Source organism: Neolamprologus multifasciatus, chromosome 10 (assembly GCF_963576455.1).
Source record: "Neolamprologus multifasciatus chromosome 10, fNeoMul1.2, whole genome shotgun sequence".
NCBI classification, from domain to species: Eukaryota; Metazoa; Chordata; class Actinopteri; order Cichliformes; family Cichlidae; genus Neolamprologus; species Neolamprologus multifasciatus.
Genome location: NC_140448.1, coordinates 29,415,111 through 29,439,365, shown reverse-complemented (window position 1 = coordinate 29,439,365; position 24,255 = coordinate 29,415,111). Strand labels below are relative to the sequence as shown.

At 40.6% G+C, this 24,255-nt stretch overlaps 1 protein-coding gene across 2 annotated transcripts in view; it reads left to right on the top strand.

The window, feature by feature from the left end:
* Positions 1-13,999, top strand: part of galnt10 (UDP-N-acetyl-alpha-D-galactosamine:polypeptide N-acetylgalactosaminyltransferase 10 (GalNAc-T10)) — a 137,878-nt gene extending 123,879 nt beyond the window's left edge. For both annotated transcript variants that reach the window (XM_085175783.1, XM_085175784.1), the window contains exons 9-12: positions 540-761; positions 1,394-1,510; positions 6,079-6,228; positions 8,120-13,999. In XM_085175783.1, the coding sequence (XP_085031909.1) occupies positions 540-761; positions 1,394-1,510; positions 6,079-6,228; positions 8,120-8,284 (654 nt within the window). In that variant the 3' untranslated portion in view covers positions 8,285-13,999. The remainder of the gene's footprint in view (positions 1-539; positions 762-1,393; positions 1,511-6,078; positions 6,229-8,119) is intronic.
* The last annotated feature ends 10,256 nt before the right edge of the window (positions 14,000-24,255 follow it).

Below are 24,255 nucleotides of genomic sequence, written 5' to 3'. Positions count from 1 at the left end.
CTTGCTTTTGGGTGATTTTTGTTTTTATGTTTTAGCTTCTGTGAAGCACTTTATGATTTTTTTTTTCTTGAAAGGTGCTATATGTATATATATATATATATATATATATATATATATATATTTTATCTTCTTTTACTTTTAACTGCATTTCCTGCATTACTTGATTGTCAACCAAAGAGGCTGCTGTCTGATGAGCCAATTCAGGCACTACATACACAAATCACTGCTGTCAGTCAGTTTGCGACAGCTTAGAAAAATGGGGTATTTGTTGGTGCAGTTCGTGCAGAACTTGATCATGTAGTTGTGTAAGAAGCAGAATTTGAAAGAAGAATTTGCTGCATATACAAAGAACTAACCTGATGGTAGCAAAGTTATTCTGTGAGCCTCGGCTTTTGCCAATAAATGAACCAACAACATTTTTATGAATGCAGTCATTTGTTTGATTGGTGTGAAAACGTGATGTCTGTTGTTCTGACAGTTAACAGTGTGAAATGTGGTCTGTAACTGTAGACTTAACTGAGAAACCATTCTGATCTCAGAACCTGAAGCGAGTAGCAGAAGTGTGGATGGACGAGTACGCCGAGTACATCTACCAGCGCAGGCCTGAGTACCGCCACCTGTCGGCAGGAGACATGACTGTGCAGAAGGAGCTGAGGAACCGGCTCAACTGCAAGAACTTCAAGTGGTTCATGAGTGAGGTGGCCTGGGATCTGCCCAAGCACTACCCGCCTGTGGAGCCTCCCGCTGCTGCATGGGGAGAGGTACAGTTGCTCTTATCCTCTAATTAAAGGCAGCCTAATTGAAAGATGGAACTAGAGCTACCAAGAAATGTGTGTTAGAAAGTCATGACAGTGAGTACTTTGAATATGTAAAGTGAAGCTATTTTTTTTCTCAGCTTCATGTAGTTTAGTTTTAAAATGCCACTTTGTGTGCCAGAGGTTCAGTCTAAAGATAGTTGGTCTTGTTACTGGTGTCTTAAGCTAATTCTTCTTTTTCTCCTTTGGTATGGCAGGCCAAAAGATAAGAGTAATTACCAGCGGTTTCCTCTAAAATAACTCAAGAAGCTGTCAGAAATTCTCTCCATTTGGCTCTAATATTCCTATCTGTCTGTCATAGCAGACTGCTGTCTGGAGCTGTGGACCGGTTCCACTCAGAGCATGAATTTAATTAGAGCTTAATTGCAGTGTTCTTGCCTCCTGAAATAACCCAAACTAATGGTATAATACTACTTGAAGCTGCCTGATGATTTTTTTTGCATATTCTTTGTGATTTTGGTAGTTTAAGAAAACCTCTGATCTCTGTTGAAGATGTACAACTCTTGTTGCATGAATGACGTCTTTCTGCCGTCTTTCATGCTTATGTGACTCTGCTCTTATGTGTGTTTTTGATGAAGATCCGTAACGTGGGTAGCAACATGTGTATGGAGAGTAAACATTTTGCGTCGGGGAGTCCTATCCGCCTGGAGAGTTGTATGAAGGGACAAGGCGATGTGAGCTGGAGACATGGACAGGTACGGAAAAGTCACTGAAGTCAGTTATTAATCAGTGTAGCTTGAATGGAGCCTGATTAAGGTCATGTTATTAGTTCATCTTCAGCGTCTAATTATTACTCATTTAACCCAAGTTCTTCTGTATACAGGAAGAGTGATGAGAAAGAAGTCAACCTGTGTGCTCACAGTGAGCACGCCTAACACGGTCCCATTGATACAAACACTGTAGGCGGCAATAAAGAAAACCTGCAAATCCAGAGAATGAATGCGCTGACATTGTCCAGATCCTGACAAAATGTGCATCTTCATTAAATTAAAATCTCAAAATAGAATCCAGACATATCCTGAGGGGAAGCGCAAGCTGCAGCGTAACTGTATTAGGCAAACTCGGCACAGCATCATCGCTGCCTGTGCTGCTCGCGTTGGTAACCTGGAGTGTGTCTGCCATGTTGTCAGATCTTTCTACTGACCAAGCTGAACTTGCAGTACAAAGCTCAAAAAATGTGGCCTTTGCGTACAGATTTATAGACGGCAACATGGTTTGACTTTTTAACCCTTTAAAACCAGTCAGAGCGGGCACGCTCCGTTTTGCGCAACTACTTTTAAATCCCGGTAGCTCTGCAACCACGTGAGCTAGCGCAATAATTTTTTTGCATATGAAACCAGAGGAGTTGTACTTACATCTTATGCCATCAGCTTGTCCTCGGTCACAGTTTCCTTCCACATATAGCTTTGCAAAAACTGTATAAAAAGCACTTGCAGCAACAAAAATATTATATTCCAGAAACACGCTTTGCTGATCCGATCAGCTGTTCGTAACACTTCCTATGTTGGATTAGACGTCAGCGTGAACTATCGCATGTCCACCATGACCTGCCCGAAACCGGAAGTGACGTCATTTTCGCGGAAATGTAGTTTTTTACCATCAAGGCCTCATGAGCCTATACTGGTGTTTTTAAAAGTTATGTTTGACTTTATGACTTTCTGTGTCGTTTCTGGGATGCTTAGGACTCATATTGCACTGCTGGAAATAGTTTATTTTGATGCACATGCTGCTTTTTTGCAAATTTGCACTATAATATTTATTTTCGTTTTTCCTGCAGTGTATAAAAATTGGTGTATTTCAAAAATTAAACTATGAAGACACTCAAAATAAATTTCCTGTGGTGGGAAACTATTTTGTGCAACTTTTTTGTATTTACAGTTTTGAGGGATAAGCCTCTTAAATTTCTCTAACTAGAAATATATGTTAAAAAAACAAAAACGATTTTCAATTTTTTGGTAGTTTATTGCACTTTTTTGCAATTTATGTAATTACTATGCACTTAATGCAAACATATTATTAAAATTTAGGCTGTAATGGTTGTATTGATGTATATCAGCTTGAAATGCTCCCAAAAATGGCTCCACAGCATGTAAAAATATAATATAAGCTCTGGCGGACTTGGTTCTATGGTAGGTCTTAAAGGGTTAAAGATCTGTGAGTCCCAGAGGATGTTATGATTTCAAGGATTTTGCAACAGAAACGGCCTTTTTGTTTTTTGTTGTTTTTCTTTATATTTTTCTTTTCCATGGGAGTTTTGGTTCATCCATCATAATGGGTTTTTTTTGTGTTTTTGTTCAGGTTTTTTGTTTTGTTTTGTTTTTTTTAATCAAAAAGTTCTACTTTATTTTCCTTTTTTTCTTGTGGACCTGCCCTTAAATATTTCAAACCCTTGCACACACAGTTCCCTTTTTATTGTTAAAGCCTGTTTTTGAAACTTTTAACTGCCTCCTTTTTCATACATTAACTCAACATTAGGCATGCAGAAACCATACTTTGATCTTCTTTTGATACCCGGGCCAAAAGTCGTTATTTTAGAAGTTTTTAATAGTTTAATTTTCTCCATATAATTTTAATAGTTGATGTAATTACACCCTTGATTTCATCAGGATCCTGGCACGCTTTATTAAAAGAAGCTGCTCTTTAGTTTTGTCATTTAGTCAGTGATGTGTTTCACTCTCCGCCCCGTACTTACTCAGAAGATTCATTATACTGTGGTCAGATTTCCCAGCATTCCCTGCATTGGGAGTTTTCTGTTTCTGTGTGTGGGCCAGTCCTTACATTGCTGAAGGTGGCAGGTGTACAGGTATGTCATCCAGGTCAGACAAAGGAGTGATTTATTATAACTGTGTCATCAGGCTGTCCAGGATGTAATAAGCATTATAACGATCATCTATACTCCACAATGTAGATTTAAAAATGAAATCTAAAGGAAAGCGTAGTCTAGTGGTCCAAAAATGTGCCTTTCAGCTTCAAAGTTGAGCGATTTTAGGTTTTTCTTAAGGGCACATTTATGAAATCGCTTAAGTAATTGGATTTTGTCAGCTAACGAGACATAAATGTCAAAAAAATAGTGCCCACATAGATGGAAAAGCTTCTTCATTATCTCTGCATTGTTCTAAAAGGACTCTGCACTCACACACCACAGCGTAGATCTTAAAGCACAGCTCATAATACAAACTTAATGGATTGAATGTCCCCTTTTGTTTCCACAGCCAAAATACTGCGCCTCAGAGCTCTGACAGTTTAATTGCTTTAATCTGAAGATGCATTGTAGTTTAATTTGTGTCACAGTCTCAATCTGTATTCAGAGCCAGCACGAAATGCATTCGCTGCAGCTCACAGGTGGCCTCTCTGGCGGCTGTCCTTGTCGGGGCTTTTCGATCCTGTACAGGAGGAGTGGAGCAAATCCTTCAGACAGTGTTTGGGAGCCAGAGGGGCGACAGTCACCTGGACACAGATGGAGATTAAAAGTTTAATTTTGTATGTTTGGTTTTGAGTAAGTTTTTTTTGTCTGGATATGTCTGGAATCCAGAAATACTTCTGCAGAAATATTAATTGTTGAATCGTTTACCAAATCAAAATGAGTCATTTGCTGGTTTAAATGAAACTAAATGCAAAAATCAAATATGAGTTGTTAGCTGAGACGTTTCAATTCATTGTACATATCAAGATTTATCATAATCGTTGATTTCACGGCTAAGGCAGCTTTGATATCAGCAGATTATGATATCAATCATTCTGATGAACTCATCAACATGTAGACAAACGGATAAGAATCATAAGAAGCTGCGTTAATCCATCACTGTCACAGAAAACGAAATAAGGGTCAAGAAAAGAACAATTGATACAGCACACGTTGGTTTTTGTTTTTTAGGTTTAGAACCATGAATAAAAACTGAGGCTACGTCCACACGTACACGGGTATTTTTGAAAATGGAGATTTTCCATTTTTGTTTTAAAAAATAATCCCGTCCACACGTAAAGGCAGAAATGAAGGAAAACGCTGCTAGGAACATGCCAAAGCAGCAGGTGGCGATATATTCCTAACCGTGTAGAAATGTTGGCCAATCAGATGTCTAGAAGCCTCGGTGGGAAAAAGTAAACAAAGCTGGGGCATAGAAGCAGAACCGAGTCGTCTGTGTGGAGGGACAGTAACTGTGTGTGTATATGTAAGCATTTAAACACTGCAGAGAGAACAATTAACAGTAACAGTGTTGTAGAAATTCATTTCATCAAAACAATATCGTGGCGCACAGTGTGACACCAAAAAATGCGCACACCTTTGACGCTGCGTTTTCTCCGTTTTCAAAGGATAAACATTTTCAGTAAATGGTTAAAAAAATATATCTGCTGTGTACATAACTCTTTCATTTGGTTAGTAAATATATATATATATACATAAAAATCTGCCTATTTAAAAGCTGCTCCCTTTTCACAAACGGGCACCACAGCAGGTAACTCCACGTGTTGGATTTGGCAGAGTCTTACACCAGATGCGTTTCCTGACATTTGTGTCTCCAGCTGGAATTGAACCAGCTACCTTTCGGTCATCAGTCAGATGTGTTACCCTCACTGGATATGGGGAAAATGGTGACTAAAATGTAGTGAACTCTCCTGTCAGTGCTGCACTGCTTCCAGTACGGCTGCTATTTTTAGATCGCTCCCTGAACGTCTGATTCACACTGAACGGACACAGACTGGCATTTGTATCGCACTTTTCTTCTCTTACTGACCATTCAGAGCTCTTTGCACTGCAAGCCAATTTCACGCTTTTAGCACTTCACACCTACAGCCAATCAGAGAATCACAAATTAACCTAACGTGCATGTTGTTGGATTTTGGGAGGAAGCCAGAGTAAGCAGGAGAGGAGAAAAACAAAAACACAGGTTTCATACAGAAAACTCCAGAAACCAAGGTGTTCAAGTCTCCTCCTGTATAAAACAGGTCAGAAGTTCCCATCAATAATCAAAGGCCACAACTATGATAAACTTTAAGATTTTTATTAAATTCAATTCAAAACTTTACAGAAAAAGCAGCTTAATAGGAAAGTGAAAGTTTCTTACAGAAGGTTATAAAAACGATTTCTCCCACATTGATATTTTAACCCTGCGTCGCTCTTTTCAAAAGTTCTGACCTACAAAACAAACGATACATTTCAAGTCCCCAGAAAGTCCCTTCACCCAGCGCTGAGAATTTCTCATGTCGCGTAAAGATCATCGCACTTCAAAAAAGGTAAAAAATCATTACATCATATCTCCCGCAGGTGTTTACGTTTGGCTGGAGAGAGGACATTCGAGTGGGCGACCCCATGCACACGAAGAAAGTTTGCTTCGATGCCATTTCCCACAACAGCCCCGTCACCCTGTACGACTGCCACGGCATGAAAGGCAACCAGCTGTGGCGCTACAGAAAGGTATGACAGAGACGAAGCGGAGATCAGACTCGTAGCCTTCGGCGTGGTTATGTGTAATGTTTGTGTGGTGAGCTCTCTTTCTCTGAGCCTTTTTGTTTTCCTTTTACAGTACAAAACAGCAAGATTGCAAATGTAATTGCTTCGGAAGAATGACTTCAAGAATGCTTAATCAGTTCCCAAAGCTTTGCACTTTTTAACCGAATCTACGGGGCTCATTATGTTGTTGTGCTTTTGTGCTCGGCTATTACAAAGGGCCACGTTTCTATTTTTGTATCCATTGTGGGATTTAATGTAGCCACAAAGAAACATGCTGGCAGCAGTAAACAAAAGTTGAAAGCGTTACTTGCAAACATTGGTTTAAAGTGGACCTGTTATACCCATTCCCAGCTCTGTATATTCATTATTTGATTCTATTAGAATATCTTTGCATGAGTCACTGTTTAACATGAGCTTAGTTATTGTGCAGTCTTTATCCTCCACCACAAACAAGCCATTATAGTTCCTGTCCTCCACCCTTAACCCAAGATTATTCTCATTGGCCGTCCCTCACAAACAGAAGGTTTGAACAGTCGAGATATCCCCTCTCGCTGACGTAAAACAGACGAGACATGAAAATGTTGAGCATTTAGAGCAACAGCCAGGGTTTTAATAGTTTTGCAATTTTCATTAGTTTTTATTTTTATTTAGTTTTGACTTCAGATTTTCAATTTTAGATCAGTTTTAATTAGTTTTTACCAATTGTTTGCTAGTTTAGTTTAGTTTTTATTTTTTTGAAAATCCTTAGTTTCAGTTTAGTTTTGATTAGTTTCAGTTATAGTTTTAGTTGTGTTTGCAATAATTAAGTGTAACAAAATCCCAGTTTCATCATATCAGTCATTCTGCTCATCCTTGGGTATGTTGCTATTCCAGCAACCATACTGCACCCTGGACAGGTCGCCTGTCTGTCGCAGGGCTAACACGCAGAGACAGACAACTCACATTCCCACCTATGGGTTCTTTAAATAAATAAATAAAGGCAGATGAACAACCATTGATACCAGGCAACTATAAAATGTATATCTTGGCCCCAATGAGACTATTAACTCTCGCAGCACCGGGTGTTCGTAATTGTGGTTCAAGTGAATTGATAAACTTTTTGAAGGTAATTGACTCACACAGTTGTGTAGATATCCCCGTCCTGTTGTCTCGGGATGCATCACGCTGCCTTGCCTGGGGTTAGCTTCTGTTTTCTGGGGATGAGGGTTGAGTGTGCTCCCTTACCTTCTCAAGCTAAGCTAGGTTAGCCTTCTTGTGTGAGCTTTTCAAGTGCACTTTAAGGTTTGTGGGATTTTTTTCCCTTTAGAAATGTCCCTCATAATTTGTCTCTTTCCACTACAAGACACTTGCTTTATCCAAAACACAGTCATATTCAAAGTAATCCCAAATTGGACTCTGGCTCTTTCTCCCGACTTTTCCTGACATGATTCTGCGCGTGGACGGAGCAGCAACACAGACGACTCGACTAACGTGCTGCCACCTGCTGGCATAATGAGACACAGCAAGAAAAAAATCTGGAAACTAAACTTCATTTTCACCCTTTTACTGTATGACACGCACACATCAATGAAAACTAAACACATTTTTGCTATAAATTCAGTTAATTTTAGTTAGTTTTGTGAACACTCATTATAGTTTTAGTTAGTTTTCCTTTTGTTGTTTTTATTTTTATTTCCGTTAACGAAAATGTTTTTTCACTTCTAGTTTTCGTTATTTCGTTAGTTTTCGTTAACGATAATAACCTTGGCAATAGCTGTCAGGGAGTCATCGTTTCAAACACCGTCCATGTTTTATACGAGCTTCCAAATAGTTTCTCTTTGACGCAGCCCGTCATCTCCCTTGTTTCTCCCTCCAGGATAAGAGTCTGTATCACCCCGTCAGCAACAGCTGTATCGACAGCAGCCCGAACGAGCGGCGCGTCTTCATGAACACGTGTGACCCGTCCTCGCCCACTCAGCAGTGGCTGTTTGAGAAAACCAACGGCACCGTGCTGGAGCACTTCAATCAGGGCGCCAAGTGAAGTCCTGCAGCATCCACGAGGAAGGACTCGCGCAGAAGTGGAGCTGCTGCTGCTGCTATTGCGAACTGGGGTATTTCCCATTTACCTCGCAATGAGGTGACAGCTGTTTCTCTTTGGGGTGCTGGGAGTGAGGCAGGACGGGACGCGGAGGGGGTTAGTTAAACGCATTAGTGTGAGGGAAGATTGGGTTTGAGTTTGATTGATGGGATTTGTGTAAAAGTTACTGTGAGAGACGGGTGTGTTCTGTCGGGGCGCTGCTGTGGCAGTAGGTCTGTCTCACTTCCTGATTTTTATTAATTTTGTTTATCGTCTGCCATCTCTTTATTTCTTTTGCCCGTTTCAAGTCTCCCTCTCTTCCCCTGCACTCTTTCCTCTCTGGGGGTTTGTCCATCCTCTCTTTCTGCCCGTCTACCTTTTATCCTCCAATCTCTCCTCCCTCGTTTCTCTCCCGCTCTGCCACTGCCTGCATGTCCGTCTCTATCTGCCTGCATGACTGCACCTTTGCCCACCTTTTTCATCCTCCCTCTCAAATATCCTTATGTCTCTCCAGCTCTGACAACCTCCCTGGGGGTAGATGAAGGGGGGGAGGGGCTCTTGCTGAGCCAAAGTCGTACTGACACCTGGGTGAAGCCAGGCAGAACCACTCTGAAAATCACCTGGTGAAGTGATTCTCCTTTACAACCTTCTGTTCCCTCCCTCATCCTTCCCCTCGTGTGTGTAACTCCTGGTCTGCGGGCAGAGCTGCGTTGAATGTAGTGGGTGAAAGTTGACAAAGACGGTCCAAGGAGATATAAGACCTTTTGCACGTGCCTCACTTATTTGTTCCGTATTCTCTGCTTTCCTGTCTGTATTTATTGATTGATTAGTCCTTCGCAGATTCGTCACTGTGCCACGTTTTTCTTATATTCCTCAGAGGCGAGCGCTATCCGACGCCAGGGTATGTGCAGGCCGACTCCTGCTGGGTAATGGTGCAGTCAGACTAGATTTTGCTTTCTTCATAGAGGTCCTGCATCTCTTAAAGTAGACAATAAGAATGCAGGCTGTCTGTGAGGCCTACGCAGGGATAAAAGCGACAATGGCAAACAGAAGATCCAAGGTAAGGTCATTGCACTGCAACAAGGCTCCAACCAGTGCTTCCTTTGGAGTGGGAAGAGAAAAGCTCCTCAAAGCAGTGACCACTAAATCAGGAGGTATTTGTTCAGAATTTAGCTTTAAGGTTGCCTGGTTACTGCAGTTTGTTAGCTAAATAGCCGTGCTACTTGGCATCACCCGTACTACGACTCCTCCTCATTATTCATACTACATCTCATAGGGTTTGCAGTATACAAGCAAGTGTGCTTTTTGGCTCTACGCACACAGCAAGATGTTTAAAGTTTGGGGCTCATTTGCCTGCTACATTCAACAGTGTGTACTTTGTTGGGGCTGTACCAAAAGCAAATGGAGAAAACAATATGCAATTATTATAATAATAATTATAATATGCACTGTAAGTTTTCCCAAGCCAAACGTCTGTCTGACTGCACCATGAGAGCTTCTTTGCATTATTGTGGCGACAGTGGGAGTGGGAGTAGCTGTCACACCTCTTTGAGTTTCTCCTTTGCTTTCTGTGCGCCATTTGCTGCTTTCCACTCAGTCACTGAAGCAACCCGGTCACAGACGGCCAAGCAAGGGGTCTCGTCAAGGTGCGGAGCAGCAGGCAGCACCACAAATAGACCCCTGCGTGCCCGGATGGCTGGCCGTGTGACTGACAGGCCAGCTGATTGTCAGCAGGGCTGCCCGATTGGCCGGCCGCCATGCTGACACGTCACTTTAGAGTCCAGTGTGAGCGGGAGTAGAGACCAAAAGGGGAAATTATCCAGGATAGCCTCGCCAAGGTAGCGCTGGGATTGAGACTAACGTGTGTGTGTGTGTGAGAGAGAGGGGGGTTTAAAATGCATTAAGCACTTATGGAATGATAAACTTGAATGAAATCTTAGTGCCTTGTTAGAAGAGGACTAGATGTTGCTGTGTGTATTTGCAGGAAATGTGTGTGGCCTGAAATGTCCAGATGAAAATAGGGAACAATTCCTCAATTCAGGAAGTGACTTTGCTTGGATTTTTTTTTATGCTGTAAAAGACTCCTCAAGTCTTTGAATCGACTCCTGGTGCAGGACCTTGAACGCACCACTGGCTTTGTGAACACACGTGTAACTGCTGGCTGTGAATAGAGCTAAAAAGACAGTTTTTTTGTTGTTTTCCCAGCATATTTGCTCCTGCTGTCAAAAGTAAACCACAACCCTAAGAAGACCTTTTGTTGTATTGAAATCATGATATGATGCTGTGTTGTTTTCCCACTTGTTCAATCCAGAATATTATAATGAGAGAGGAAATTGCAGTCTTTGTTTACCAGTGTCGCCATCCGCCTTTATAAATCCTTTTCTTCATTCTGTTTTTAATCAAATGTGCTTTCATCCTTTCTTTGATCCTGTGGTTTAGCTGATGGTGATTTTGCTTGAATCCCTGTTTGACACTATGTTTTGGGATGTTCTGGTGTGTCGCCTGCACACATTCTCTAATCCCATTTTGCGAAGCAGAACAATGTTCAGTGTGTGCCATTTTAATCATCAGATCCAGGTGTTGGGCTCTGGAAGATATTAACATGCAGTAGTAGACCAAAAGAAATGGTAATATTCACTATATATCACAATATTTCAGTATTTAAGTCAGATATTAGAAAATGTTCGGGAAAAATATATATTGAGCTCCTTGTTGTGTGCAGATTAAAACCTTTTCCAACACAAATGCAAAACAGATTTTATCACAATCAGTGCAAACGATGATTTGTTGTTTCCAATTCTGTCTTATCACGTAAATTGTTCACACAAATGCTAACCAAGAACCCATATTTAGATGAGCTGGTAGATTTGCAATGAGATTGTTGAGAGGTGAAGATAAATAACTATCACAAGTGTTTTCTAACATGTTCGACTATTAAGTTGTTAAAACCTGATCTACTTTTCAAAAAACCCTTCTTGAGTTGCAGTAAATGGTTCATTTACCAGCATGTAACTGTTATTTATTAGCAGCAGGTAGTCTGTTCTTGCTGTTGGTCCCTTACCACACTGTCTCCAGCGGTTTAGTAGTGTGGACTTAATTAAATATTAACTAAAATTAATCAACAAATTATTTTAATAAACCGTTGACTGACTTGCTAACTTCATACCTCATGGAGGATAACTGTGGATGTTCTAGCTCAGTGTTACATACTGTAGCAAAAGAGACAATCAACAGTTTGTGTGGTTTTCCTACCCTAACATAATGCATCACATGTCTCTAAGGGATTTGAACAATAAAGGATAACAGCTTTTCATTCTGTGCACTTTTAAAATCCGTCTTCATCAGGTCTACTCTGTTTTAAAGAGGAACAAAAGATTTTCTCTCTCTTCTTCACGCCGACCTTCGAGCTACATGCCTGGATGCTTTGTACACTGTCAAATTGTTAAAAGATGACTTAGAATTATTGTTTCAGACCACCGAGTAAGGCTACCAGCAGATGATCCAACAGGAACAATTTGTTATCCACTGTATATCCAGATAAGATTTCTTATCTTTGACATCATGCTAGAAATGATAGTGGGCTGGGCTGTTGCTGGGATTGTTTGTTTTTCTGAAGAATTGTCAATACGAACACTCTTTGTGGAAGTTTTATAGAAGGTGGGTACATAAGGCAACATTTTTGGTTTAAATGAGACTGTCGAAGTACTAAAAGTTACTTTATAGTTCTCTTTGAGAAAGTGTACTATTCTTTAATATTTCATCTTGTTTTTCTTCTCTCACATTTATCCTGCAGAACAGTTTAGAATTGCATCTGTTTTTCCTTGAGTCTGCCAAGCCCAACTGTCACATAAATCTTGGATAAAAAGAAGAAGATTATCATCAGTACAGACTTTTGGCTGTGTTGTATAGAATTAATAAGAAAAGTGTTTCAGGTAGCTGATGTGTTAGCTTGTGCTTTTTCAAAGATGTTTTAGGCATGAAGAGCTATAGTAGTGCCAGAAAATCCCTTATTCCAATAAAGGGGCAGCAGAATCAAATGCAGTAGGACGAGCTGATTATAGAGAAAATGTAGAACTTAGCTGTCAAATAGACTGCCATGATTAGTCAACTGGAAGGCTCGTGTTTAAACAGGTATCTGACAGTTTCCTGTCAGTAAATCATGATATAATTTGACCTGGAACGTGTTAAAATGCTTTATAGAATAGCCAAAGTCCTATTTTTAAGTAACAAAATATAAAATACAAAAATACAGCAAAAGTCTTATTTAGATGTCCTAATCTTCCCTGCAGAGTAAAAAGAACCAGAGGTCATTGCTGGCATTTAGAGTTGAGTCTTTTGGGTCTCACAACCAGAATCGTCATTAACATGACATGTAAGTTGAAGTTTGTTTGTTTTTTTTTGGTAAAGCCCCAGTCACACAGGCCTGGGCCCACCATGATCGAGATGTTGGTGCTATCACTAATAAATCTGAGGTTAAAATAACATATTATCAGTATAACAAATTAAGCTATCTCACAACAGTCTAAACTCAGCTCAGTCCCTGTTGTTGAAAGAATAATCCCAAGCTTGGCATATTTGCCTCGAGGGCAGGAAGACGAGGAGCACCTTTTGTGAATTTTGTTTTGACAGTTTAGTGAGTCGTCACAAATTGACGGGAACTGCTTCCTGTTTGAGCCGATAAGACGATAGCAATGATAATCAGCTGTTCTGCAGGAAAGGATGGGGGAGGAAACGAGATGATGCCAAAATCGCGTTCATGCTCTTCATCTTTACTGTGTTTTGTACAAAGTGCATTAAATTAAAAAAGGAACTTAAATGGATCGGTGTCTCTGGGGAAATTTCACAGGATGTTGCCAACTGTATCCCTTCAATTATGTTTAATTGAATAAGCTTTTAAAAGTGTGGGGTTTTTTTTTCAATCGGAGTAATATGTACCTTTCCATTGCACATGTAAAGTTTGTTTTATTACATCAAAGCATAACTTGGGTCGAAGACTTTGAGGCACTGCTTTATTTCAGCTTTTATCCGCTGTGGTAAAGTATTTAAGTAAGAAAAAACTTCCTTGCAGACACTAGGGATACGAATTTATCGATTTCACTATCACTTAACATAGATCGGTTCTCATTGGCACCGTTTTTAGAGTCGACACCATCACTAAGAAACATATCAAAGGAAAGGAATTGAACTACTGGGAACCGTTCCCTACAAGAGCCGATCCTCAATTCCTGTCCCTAGCTGGCACCCATATAATGGTATAAACCACAGTTCAAGTACACAAACACTTCAAATGTAATACTTTTCCACAGCTGCTGGGATAGAGCAATCGTAAATGTGCTGAAGCGTTTTATAACGTTAATATCCAAATGCATTTTTAAGTTTTTTCCCACCTTCATATGTTCAGTCGAAAGTCTGTTGGGCAGAATCTTAATTTACAGGAGCAAATGTTTTTAATGTCAGTGGCCAACATGGCCCATCACACAATGTTGTGTACGTGTGTGAGCTGTGATGTGTAGGGAAGTGTACATTTTGTATCTCAAAAATATCCAATATTTTTTTTCTACTGACATTGCAACTGTAAAGGTGTATTTAGGTATTTAACAAACTGTACAATTAAACTGGAATTGTATGATATTTTTTTCTGAAAATTGTAAAATAAAAAGGTTTCTATATTTGGATGAATATATCTGTGCTTCTGGAACTTAATTTAAAAAAAAATTCTCCATAGTTGAATAAAATAGTTTTCATCAAATCAGTGATCACCAGTGTTGGTCAACTTACTTGAAAAAAGTAATCAGTAACTAATTACGGATTACTTCCCCAAAAAAGTAATCCGGTTACTTTATTGATTACTTATTTTCAAAAGTAATTAATTACTTAGTTACTTTTTAAAAACACGATTTACAACCTGAATAGGTGATAAAGTGATAGATCTTTCAGCCCAATTCTACTTTTTCTACATAATCCATCATACAAAATGTAATCAAATGGAAAAGTCTCTTTTTAAAACTTGTTTTATTAGTTTTAATCTTTTAACTTTATGCATCAAGCAAAAATTTAATTATATGCAACATTCTCTGACTGGAAGAAATTTGTTTAATATTTAAACCTATTTTCTGCACATTCCAGCACATAAAATAATTTTTGTGTGTTTACACTCAGTCTTTCAAATAGATGCAATTAAAACACAGCAGAAAATAAATAAAGTCAAAGACTAGCGGTCCTGTTGCTCTATTTTCACCTGTAAAGCAGGAGTTGGGTAGGCGGAGGATTACCTTGGTGCAGGTGTGCCGCAGCGGTCAGTGGAAGAATCCGTGAGTTTCTCTGAGTTTCCCATTACGTCGTAGCTACTCGGTGCTTGCTTGGAAGTTTAGGGTTTTTTTCGCTGTAAAAAGAAGTTTTCTTCCCACACACAACGGACACTAATGTTTTTGTAAATTTTTATGGAATCAAACTCAAAGTAAGGTCAGTACTTCCACGCTTTAAGCGCTGCACGCTCATACTCTCTCTGCACTCGATTTGTTATCCATTGTTGATCTGCACACAGCTGTTGTCACGAACATCGCAAGTGCTTACGTCACTGTCATGAGACATTCTCACAAAAAAATCACGGTTTTAGGAACGCAGTAATGCAGCGTTCCTACAGGAAAGTAACGGTAATCTAATTACTGTTTTTGCAATAGTAATCCCTTACTTTACTTGTTACTTGAAAAAAGTAATCGGATTACAGTAACGCGTTACTGCCCATCTCTGGTGATCACACACAAATGAAGTTATCATCAAATCAAGTCCTTTTATATAGCTTTATATGGGGGGGGGACTTATACTAGAAGCCTCTCGCCTCTAACCACCTCTTTAAGCCAACTTTCAGTCTCCTTCACTTAAGTCTGATACATAATAAAAAGGATGAGGCATAAACAGGTGCACTTTACAGGGAGTGTCACTGCGATCCTGCACCCAGGGCACTTGGGGCTTGGTCCAATCTCTTGGGTTGGGGTGACGATGTCTCCCCCTTGCTGTAGCGTGCGTCTTTTTTTACCCCGCGCGCTCATTTTTCTAACATCCAATCCATATAGTTTTCTCAGTTTTGCCCTCAGATGAGACAAAGACATTCTCAGTCTGAGGCAGTGACCAATCAACGTCAGAGATGACAGAGCACCAGGTGGGCGAAAAGGCTGCTCATTCCAGTTGCGATCGTCTTCCCTAAATAACTTCAGCGTAAACGTCTGGTGCTCAGAGCTTTCTAATTTCCTCCCCTTGTCACTTCTTGTTGTAGGTTCTGTATGGCTTTAATCGTTTCTCTGACTGATGGTGCAAAAACACACTTTCCACATGCTTTAATCCCATAATCATTTCCCCCAGCAACCCGCTAACTCTGATAGCTTTCAGTGATTTATCCGTGGCTGGAGTGATATTGCTTTTGCAAGTTGGCCCATTTCTCCCAGAGTCTCCTGGGATGTGTCGTAACTCAAAACTTTTCATGTTGGCTGAGAAGGACTGAGAACGTTCTGGTTTGGTAAGAACACTTATAGTGTCGTGTTATGGGAGCTTTCATGTAATTGCACAGTCACAACACTCGAGCAGCAACATGCTGATCAAAGGACGGGTTTTAGGTTCCTGAGAGTAAAACAGAGAAAAAAAAAAGTTTCAGTGATGATGCAATATATTCAGGGTGTGCAAACCAGACTGATGTTATCTGCATACTAATTGTTTTCATATTCATATTTATTTCCAGTTAATTAGCAAATAATCAGCATTCCCTGAGACTCAGGAGCTGTAACTGGGACAGAGATCAGGCTATTACATTAGCAGTGTTCCTCTAAAGATATCCATTAAGTTTCTTTATTGGGCTCAGCACCATTATAAAAAGAAAAACACAATCCGATTGTCTCCCATAATTCACTAATACCCCCTCGCTCTGTGCTGCTTGCTGTCTGGGCCAACAGCTCCGTCAGATTACACAGCAAAATGGGAAGACGTTTCAATGACAGAGTGTCACGGCTTTGATTCCACGCGTCTTCAAAGAGTACAGAGGGTTTGGCACATTGAACTGCACAATTATATGGGGGTGTGGGGAATATGGTTGCCTTTTGTTTTGCAATTTCTTGTCTCGCGTCATTTTGTTCCGTCCCACGCTGACAAGAAAAGTTTCGGATGGAGGAGGACGGCTGTCTCACACATGAGGGCTTAAATTGCAACTACCGTTAAATACAGCAATGCAAGGGTGGCCACATCATATTGCATCTGGCATTGCTGTGAAGCAGTGCTGGGTCATTTCATTAATTCATCTAAATGCAGATGACAAAATAGTCCAAATGCGTATTGAGTTGTAATGACAGTGATGCCATGTGGTCTGAAGGCTTAGCCAAGTATGGGTTTGCAAAATAAACTAAATGTCAAATCAAATATATAATGCTGGGAATACAAATGGACAGCCATTTAAGAAATTGCATTAAAACTTTGGTAATGCAAATTCTGTCAAATCTGTACAAACTGCATTATGTATGTGTAGCATCCCTCTTCATCCACAGCATTTTGTTCTGTATCACAGGCGTATAACCTGCAGCATCAATTACACCCAGGTTTCATAGTTCTCAAAGCATAGTTTTATGCATATGAACAGGGGGCGTCCTTGCTAATGGGAAAGTTACACAGCTGTTGAAAAAGAGACACACCCACGCACATCTACACATCTGCCAATAAATCTGTTATTCCTATAGGAATATGGGGGGGAAAAAACATGTTGACAAATTCTTTGGTCATGTCTATCATAACACATTTTTCCCTGCAGCAAAATGTGAAGAAGGCACCATCGCCTCACATAAAATAATATAAGAGATGGGAAGAAACGAAAAAACGTACACACGCCACCGCATGAACAAATATAATAAAAAGAAAGAACAAGGGACTAAATAACATTGTTTGTTTCCCATGGCGTCGCCCGTCTCTCGCTCAGCTATCAGGCCTTTGCCCCTCAGTCTTATTATCTCGGTCTTGGGTCAGTGAAGGATAATACAACTCCAGCCTGAGAGATAATACATCTCCGGTCAGACCTCACTTCAAAGCAAACTAACAAGCTCCACAGACAGACACACTTAGCTGGTCCATGAAATTCAAAACGATACAGAGCTCGGGCCGAAGCGGCGCCCGTCATCGATCGATTCATTGTTAGTGGGAGCATCTGTGGGGAGAAAACTGAGGTGCAAATTCACCGTCGGGAGGCAGGAGGAACGTAAACGTGGGATAGGGTTCTTGCCTGTGCTCTCCTGCACAACTCAAACAAAAAGCAAATGAATAATGCAGACTTAACACTTCGCCACAATGTAGTACTGCTTAAGTCCAAACCACTGACATGTGTGTTCCTAAGAGTAGAGAGTAACTGATGCTAGCTGTTATGCAGGTGCTGTTTTGGATGTTGAACATCAGCGCAAAGCTTTTTAGTACTCTCCAGCTCTCCGTTTTTGCTTTTCTTCTCAGTTCTCAGACATTTGCTTAAAGCTGCTTCTTTCCTTATATTTTCTTAGTTCGGCCTATAGACTACAGTAAAAAACAACAACAACAACATACTGTGAAATGTGTCCATTTCTGTGCTCTACAAGTCTTTGGTGTTGCTTTAGGCTACGTTCACACTGCAGGCGAAAGCGCATCAAATCTGATTTTTTTGACCCTATGCGACCCATATCCGATCATGGTGTGACAGTGTGAACGGCACAAATCCGATATTTTCAAATCCAATCTGGGTCACTTTCGTATGTGGTACTGAATCCGATACATATCCGATGTTTTAGAAAGCGACTGCTGTTTGATGGTCATGTCGCATTAAATCCGTCTTTTACGTCACTGACACAAGACAGACGCCAATTATCAGCACCCGATAAGACATCGCAAACGCATCCTGGCCATCAGGTGAAACTGTTGGGAAGACAACGTTGGAGAAACGTGAACATTTTATTTGTACTGTATAATCTGCAGATTCTGACAGAAATCTGCAACTATCCTTTGAAGCAGCGCTCCTCTAAAACAGCAATAAGGATCATTATTAGGTTATTTACAATAAAATAACTTAAAGCAAAAATTGGGAAACGTGAAGTCTCTGAAGTCTTTATATTAACGGCCATCAGTCAAACAATACTGTTTGCTCTGGGTCTAAACAGAGCGCGTTGTGTGTGACGTCTTCTTTTGCGCATGCGGGCCGCTTTGAGCGTTCACACTAGAGCACGTTTGCTGTCGTATTTTATTTGTCGTGTGAACGAGCAGACAAAAAAATCGGATTTGATCAAAAAATCGGAATTGAGCATTAAGACCTGCAGTGTGAACGTAGCCTTAGTGACACCAGCTTAACCCTTCCCTCATGTCTCGATTCTGAACATTATTAGAAACATCTTCAATGAAAAATAAGCTATAAATTTGTAGAAGAATACATCATGTCAGCAGCTGTCGCTGGTAGATGTCTGCTTATATAAGTGCTGCAATGCACAGGGAATTTGCTCTTGGTGGTAGGGCCTCGTCCCATGGATAAACCTCTGGGACCGCTAGATCAACTCTCACTTGTGGTTCCAAGATGTTGCTTGTGCACAGCAGCAGTCACACCTCAGTAAGCTACTATTTTGGTTAGGTTGTCCACATCTTCTGCTTAAGCCCAGTTAAATACAGTAGACAGATGCATGAGTATATAGTGAGATCCATGCATGCGTCTGCCATGAGGAAGTTTCTCTTTTCAAAGATTACTTAGAAAGGGAATCAAACATAAATAGTACAAAGTTTCTCTTTTCAATCACAACTCCTTACCTTTGCTGGTAAGGAGAGATTGCTAGAGATTTCAGAAAGTCACTGAATCAAAAAGAGGTGTTCAAGTACAACAAAATGTCTTTCTCTGACACCAAACTCGAGGTGATGGAGCTGTAACGGCAAGTTAAATTTTTATGTGCGGCCAGACTCATGAATGAAGGCGATGTATGATCCTGGCAAATATGAACGCACAATCTGATATCGTCGTGTTGGTGTTGTTCCCAGATCATCATACTAAAGGTTGTTCCAGGATCAACATTGCAAGTGACCAATCAGAATGTTGTGATGTCATACTTTTGCGACTTCGGGAAAAACCGGCGTAAAACAAAAAACTGTAGTTAAGCTGCGAGAAACCACCTTTGTCCGCCGATCAACGGACCCTAACCCTAACCCTTTAATAAACGCTAAGCAGAATTGATATTGTCCTTGCGATCGTGGCTCAAGAGTTGGGAGTTCGCCTTGTAATCAGAAGGTTGCCGGTTCGAGCCCCGGCTTGGACAGTCTCGGTCGTTGTGTCCTTGGGCAAGACACTTCACCCGTTCCTACTGGTGGTGGTCAGAGGGCCCGGTGGCGCCAGTGTCCGGCAGCCTCGCCTCTGTCAGTGCGCCCCAGGGTGGCTGTGGCTACAATGTAGCTGCCATCACCAGTGTGTGAATGTGTGCGTGAATGGGTGGATGACTGGATATGTAAAGCGCTTTGGGGTCCTTAGGGACTAGTAAAGTGCTATATAAATACAGGCCATTTACCATTTTTACCATTTTGCAACATTGGAATTTTATAAATGCACGAATGGGTTGGTGCACAAAAGAATAACGTCCCAATAATGTGATTGGTCACTTGCAATGTTGAACCTGGAACAACATTTTCATGATGATCTGGGAACAACACCAACACGACGATATCAGATCATCCAACATGAACACGGGTGTTTTGCTTTTCTCTGTTTTAACTGAAACTTTATTCTTTGATTTTACATCAAATAGTCTTTATCTAAAACTAAGCGTTATAAGGTATAAAAAACATTTTTTTGGACTGGGTGAGGGCTTTGTTGAGACATTACTGACATACTTTGAATTTAACAACTGTTGCGTCAGACAGTTTGGTTAAGAAAAACATGACCGATGCCTCCAGGTGGTTCTTCCGATGAGCGCACGATGTCTTTGATCGTTTAAGAATTTAACCATGGTTCAAATTCAAATAGCGATGAAATAAAGACTGAAAACACAGACTAGAACCAAAAGGACAAAAGACTGTTATCAGGTGCAACAATTTGTTGACTTTGAATGCTTCTAACCAGATCTGTGAAAACACGTGCACGTGTAAAAGGAACATTTTATCAAGAATGCAGCTCCTCATTGAGATTCCTCATAGTTTCCTCCAACGGTCCCCGATGCTGTAGTGTGGGCTCTGAGGACTGTGCAGCGCCAAGGTGACAATGACAAGAAAAGTGAGTTTTATCTCCCTGCATTGATTAAATAAAGGTCAGAACATTTATTTTTAGAATCATTACACACTCTAAAATACTGATGCTGAATTGATTTTGGTTGTTTTCAGCTGGTTCTGATTGATGAATGGGGCCCGTTGGTGATTCTCATGCGGGTCGTCGTGCCTGTGCCGTTGCAGGGATACATGGAGCCAGACTAGGCTGCGCGGACTTTGCATCGATTTGTCTTCTACTAAAACTTGAGCTATGTAGAGAAATGACAACAACATTCATCATCGTCTTAGCTGCTTTAAAGGACAGAGATGAGAAAAAGTTTTAGAAGCGCAAGATCATTATTGTATCCAAGTCTGGATGAGCACACCGAGCAGAGTCTGGTGAAATACTGGGAAAGGGGCATGACGTCGACATATGTTAATGACTCGAGAGGTGACTAATCCTTTTTCCCCAGCATGAAAGGATTACACAACGAGAAACAGGTAGGAAGCATTTTGACATTTGAAGAGCCTGGAAAGTAAGAGGATGAAGATTTATTCTTAGAGCAGCTTTGGCAATAGATCAAATTTAGTTGCCTAATCTTCGAGCTTTTACTGACTTTCTTGCATTATTGTCATACTTTTAGCAAGTTTTTCAAGTTGTCATGTTAATTTGTCTGACAAAAAGAAAGCAGGAGGGCAGGAGACCAAGATAACTGTGTATAAATACACACACATATACATGTATACACACATGCCGCTCTGCATGGTTTAAATCATGACTCATGCACGCTCACCCAAGTCACTCAGAGCTCCATCTAAGGCTCAAATTTTCATCTTTGTCACCACCAGCGTCCAGACTCCTGGGGGTCCTGTCCCTGCTGGGATTCCATTCTGCCATGGATGGTCATCGGAGTTAGACCCCAAATACAATCATTCATCTCTCTCTCCCCCTCCCCTCCTCCCTTCTTTCAAATGATCTCTCTTTATTGAAATCCAGGCTTCAGTTTTCTTGTCCGCTGACTGTTGTGGGAAGGCTGGAATTTGTCCCAGCTGTTACTGGGCGAGACTCAGTACACTCTGACCAGCAGCAGGCAAACATTCATGCTGAGATCTACACTTACAGCCAACACAGAATCACTAAGCATGTCTTTGGACTGTGGGAGACACGCACAAGGAGAACACCCACAGTCACAACATTAAAGTTCCAGTTGGTGTTTAGTTTTGTTGTTTTGTTTTTTACTTTTTAAAAAACGGCTATTTTGTGAATCCTTTTTTAAAGATATTGAATGCGCCAACAGCCAGATTCAAATTTTTTCTCTCTAGTACTTGAAGGCAAATCTTTCATTTGTTCATGTCAACCATACACCCACCAATTATCAGAGATAAGACTCGTAGAATCTCTTAGGATGAGGGTTAAGGTTAAGCTTAAGGGTTTGGGTTAAGTAATTCTTTAATAGAGAGTCAGTCAGCCATACAGTCCCATATTAAAACAAAAGCTAGCAGCTACAGTAGCTGTTGACAAACATAGTTATTGGTTGGACTCCTTTTGCCAACATGCTAAAGTCTTATGTTGTTTTCACTCATGGGTGTGAGTTTGGAGCTTTTCATTGCCAGCTTGCATCTTTTTAAAAACCGAACCAAAACATATTTTTGACCAGGATATGGCCTTCAACGCACATATTAAACAAATATGTAAGACTGCTTTCTTCCATTTGCGCAACATCTCTAAAATTAGAAATATCCTGTCTCAGAGTGACGCTGAAAAACTAGTTCATGCATTTATTACTTCCAGGATGGACTACTGCAATTCATTATTATTAGGATGTCCAAAAAACTCACTGAAAAGCCTTCAGTTAATCCAAAATGCTGCAGCAAGAGTACTGACAGGGACTAGAAAGAGAGAGCAGATTTCTCCTGTTTTGGCTTCCCTTCATTGGCTTCCTGTTAAATCCAGAATTGAATTCAAAATCCTGCTCCTCACATACAAGGTCTTAAATAATCAGGCCCCATCTTATCTTAATGACCTTGTAGTACCATATCACCCTATTAGAGCACTTCGCTCCCGCTCTGCAGGCCTACTTGTTGTTCCTAGAGTATTTAAAAGTAGAATGGGAGGCAGAGCCTTCAGTTTTCAGGCCCCTCTTCTGTGGAACCAGCTTCCAGTTTGGATTCAGGAGACAGACACTATCTCTACTTTCAAGATTAGGCTTAAAACTTTCCTTTTTGCTAAAGCATATAGTTAGGGCTGGACCAGGTGACCCTGAATCCTCCCTTAGTTATGCTGCAATAGATGTAGGCTGCCGGGGGATTCCCATGATGCATTGAGTTTTTCCTTTCCAGTCACCTTTCTCACTCACTATGTGTTAATAGACCTCTCTGTATTGAATCATATCTGTTATTAATCTCTGTCTCTCTTCCACAGCATGTCTTTATCCTGTCTTCCTTCTCTCACCCCAACCGGTCGCAGCAGATGGCCCCGCCCCTCCCTGAGCCTGGTTCTGCTGGAGGTTTCTTCCTGTTAAAAGGGAGTTTTTCCTTCCCACTGTCGCCAAAGTGCTTGCTCATAGGGGGTCATATGATTGTTGGGTTTTTCTCTGTATCTATGAAGCGCCTTGAGGCGACTTTTGTTGTGATTTGGCGCTATATAAATAAAATTGAATTGAATTGAATTGAAATGAATTGAATAGCATCACACGCTGTAAATCTGCTCAACTCTGGAGACAGAAAATAATGGAAGTTTAAATCACCTACTTTATGTGCCGATCATCTGTTGCCTGTAGTCCCTTCCATGAGCACTGATGCTTAGCATGTGGGGTGAAGCTTTTACTTCCAGTAACCTGTGTTAGTAGAACAGCAGATATTTTAACCAAGCTTCTGAGCTCCTGATGGTTGGACCAAAACCTTGCATGGTAGCTCACTGTGTGTGTGAGCATCTGTGTGTGTGGATGAGCTCCAAATATCAAATAATGTACAAATATCAGCAGCTTATATCTGTCGTGTTAATGTGTGAATGCCAAGCTGTTTACTCAGTATTCAAAGACTATTTTAACTCCATGAGGTTCAGTTTAAAATTCTATACTCATCCCTAATCTTTCCTATCTTTGAGGGTACAAAGTCAGATAGAAGCTATTAAATCAAGTACAAACAGACAAGAGATTAAAGTGGCAAAAAAAGAAAAGTGAGCGATGAGCACATGGTCAGATTGCTGAGCTGAGGTGATGAGAAGAGAGATAATAATGGACAGCAGAGAAAATTAGATGTGGGGAGGAGAAGGGGAGATAAAAAGGTGAAGTGATGCACTTTAATAATCCCCACAATCACTCACGCTTTTTCCAGGTTTACGTTCAGGGAATTCGAATACTTTGCTGCAGAATTTGTGACAGATCAAGAAAAAGCCTTTTGAAATGTATTTCAAAAGGCTAACCACTAAAATAGTCCAGTGCATGAATAGAAACCTATAGAAAACAGGAAGGAGGAATGATCTGTGTTTCAGATTCAAAACACTGTAATCTATATTTAACTGAGCCAATGAATTCATCCGGCCAACATAAGGACTCTAAATGAAAAGGAAAGCAAAAAACGGGAGAAAGTAAAAAGAGGATGGAGCATATGTACCATAAAAAGGATCCAGACACCAGAGAAAGAAATAAAGGCAGAAAGAGGGTGAAAGCAAGTGGAGTTTGGACACTGACTCGGAGGCACAGGAACACAGGTGGATAAAATATAAAACA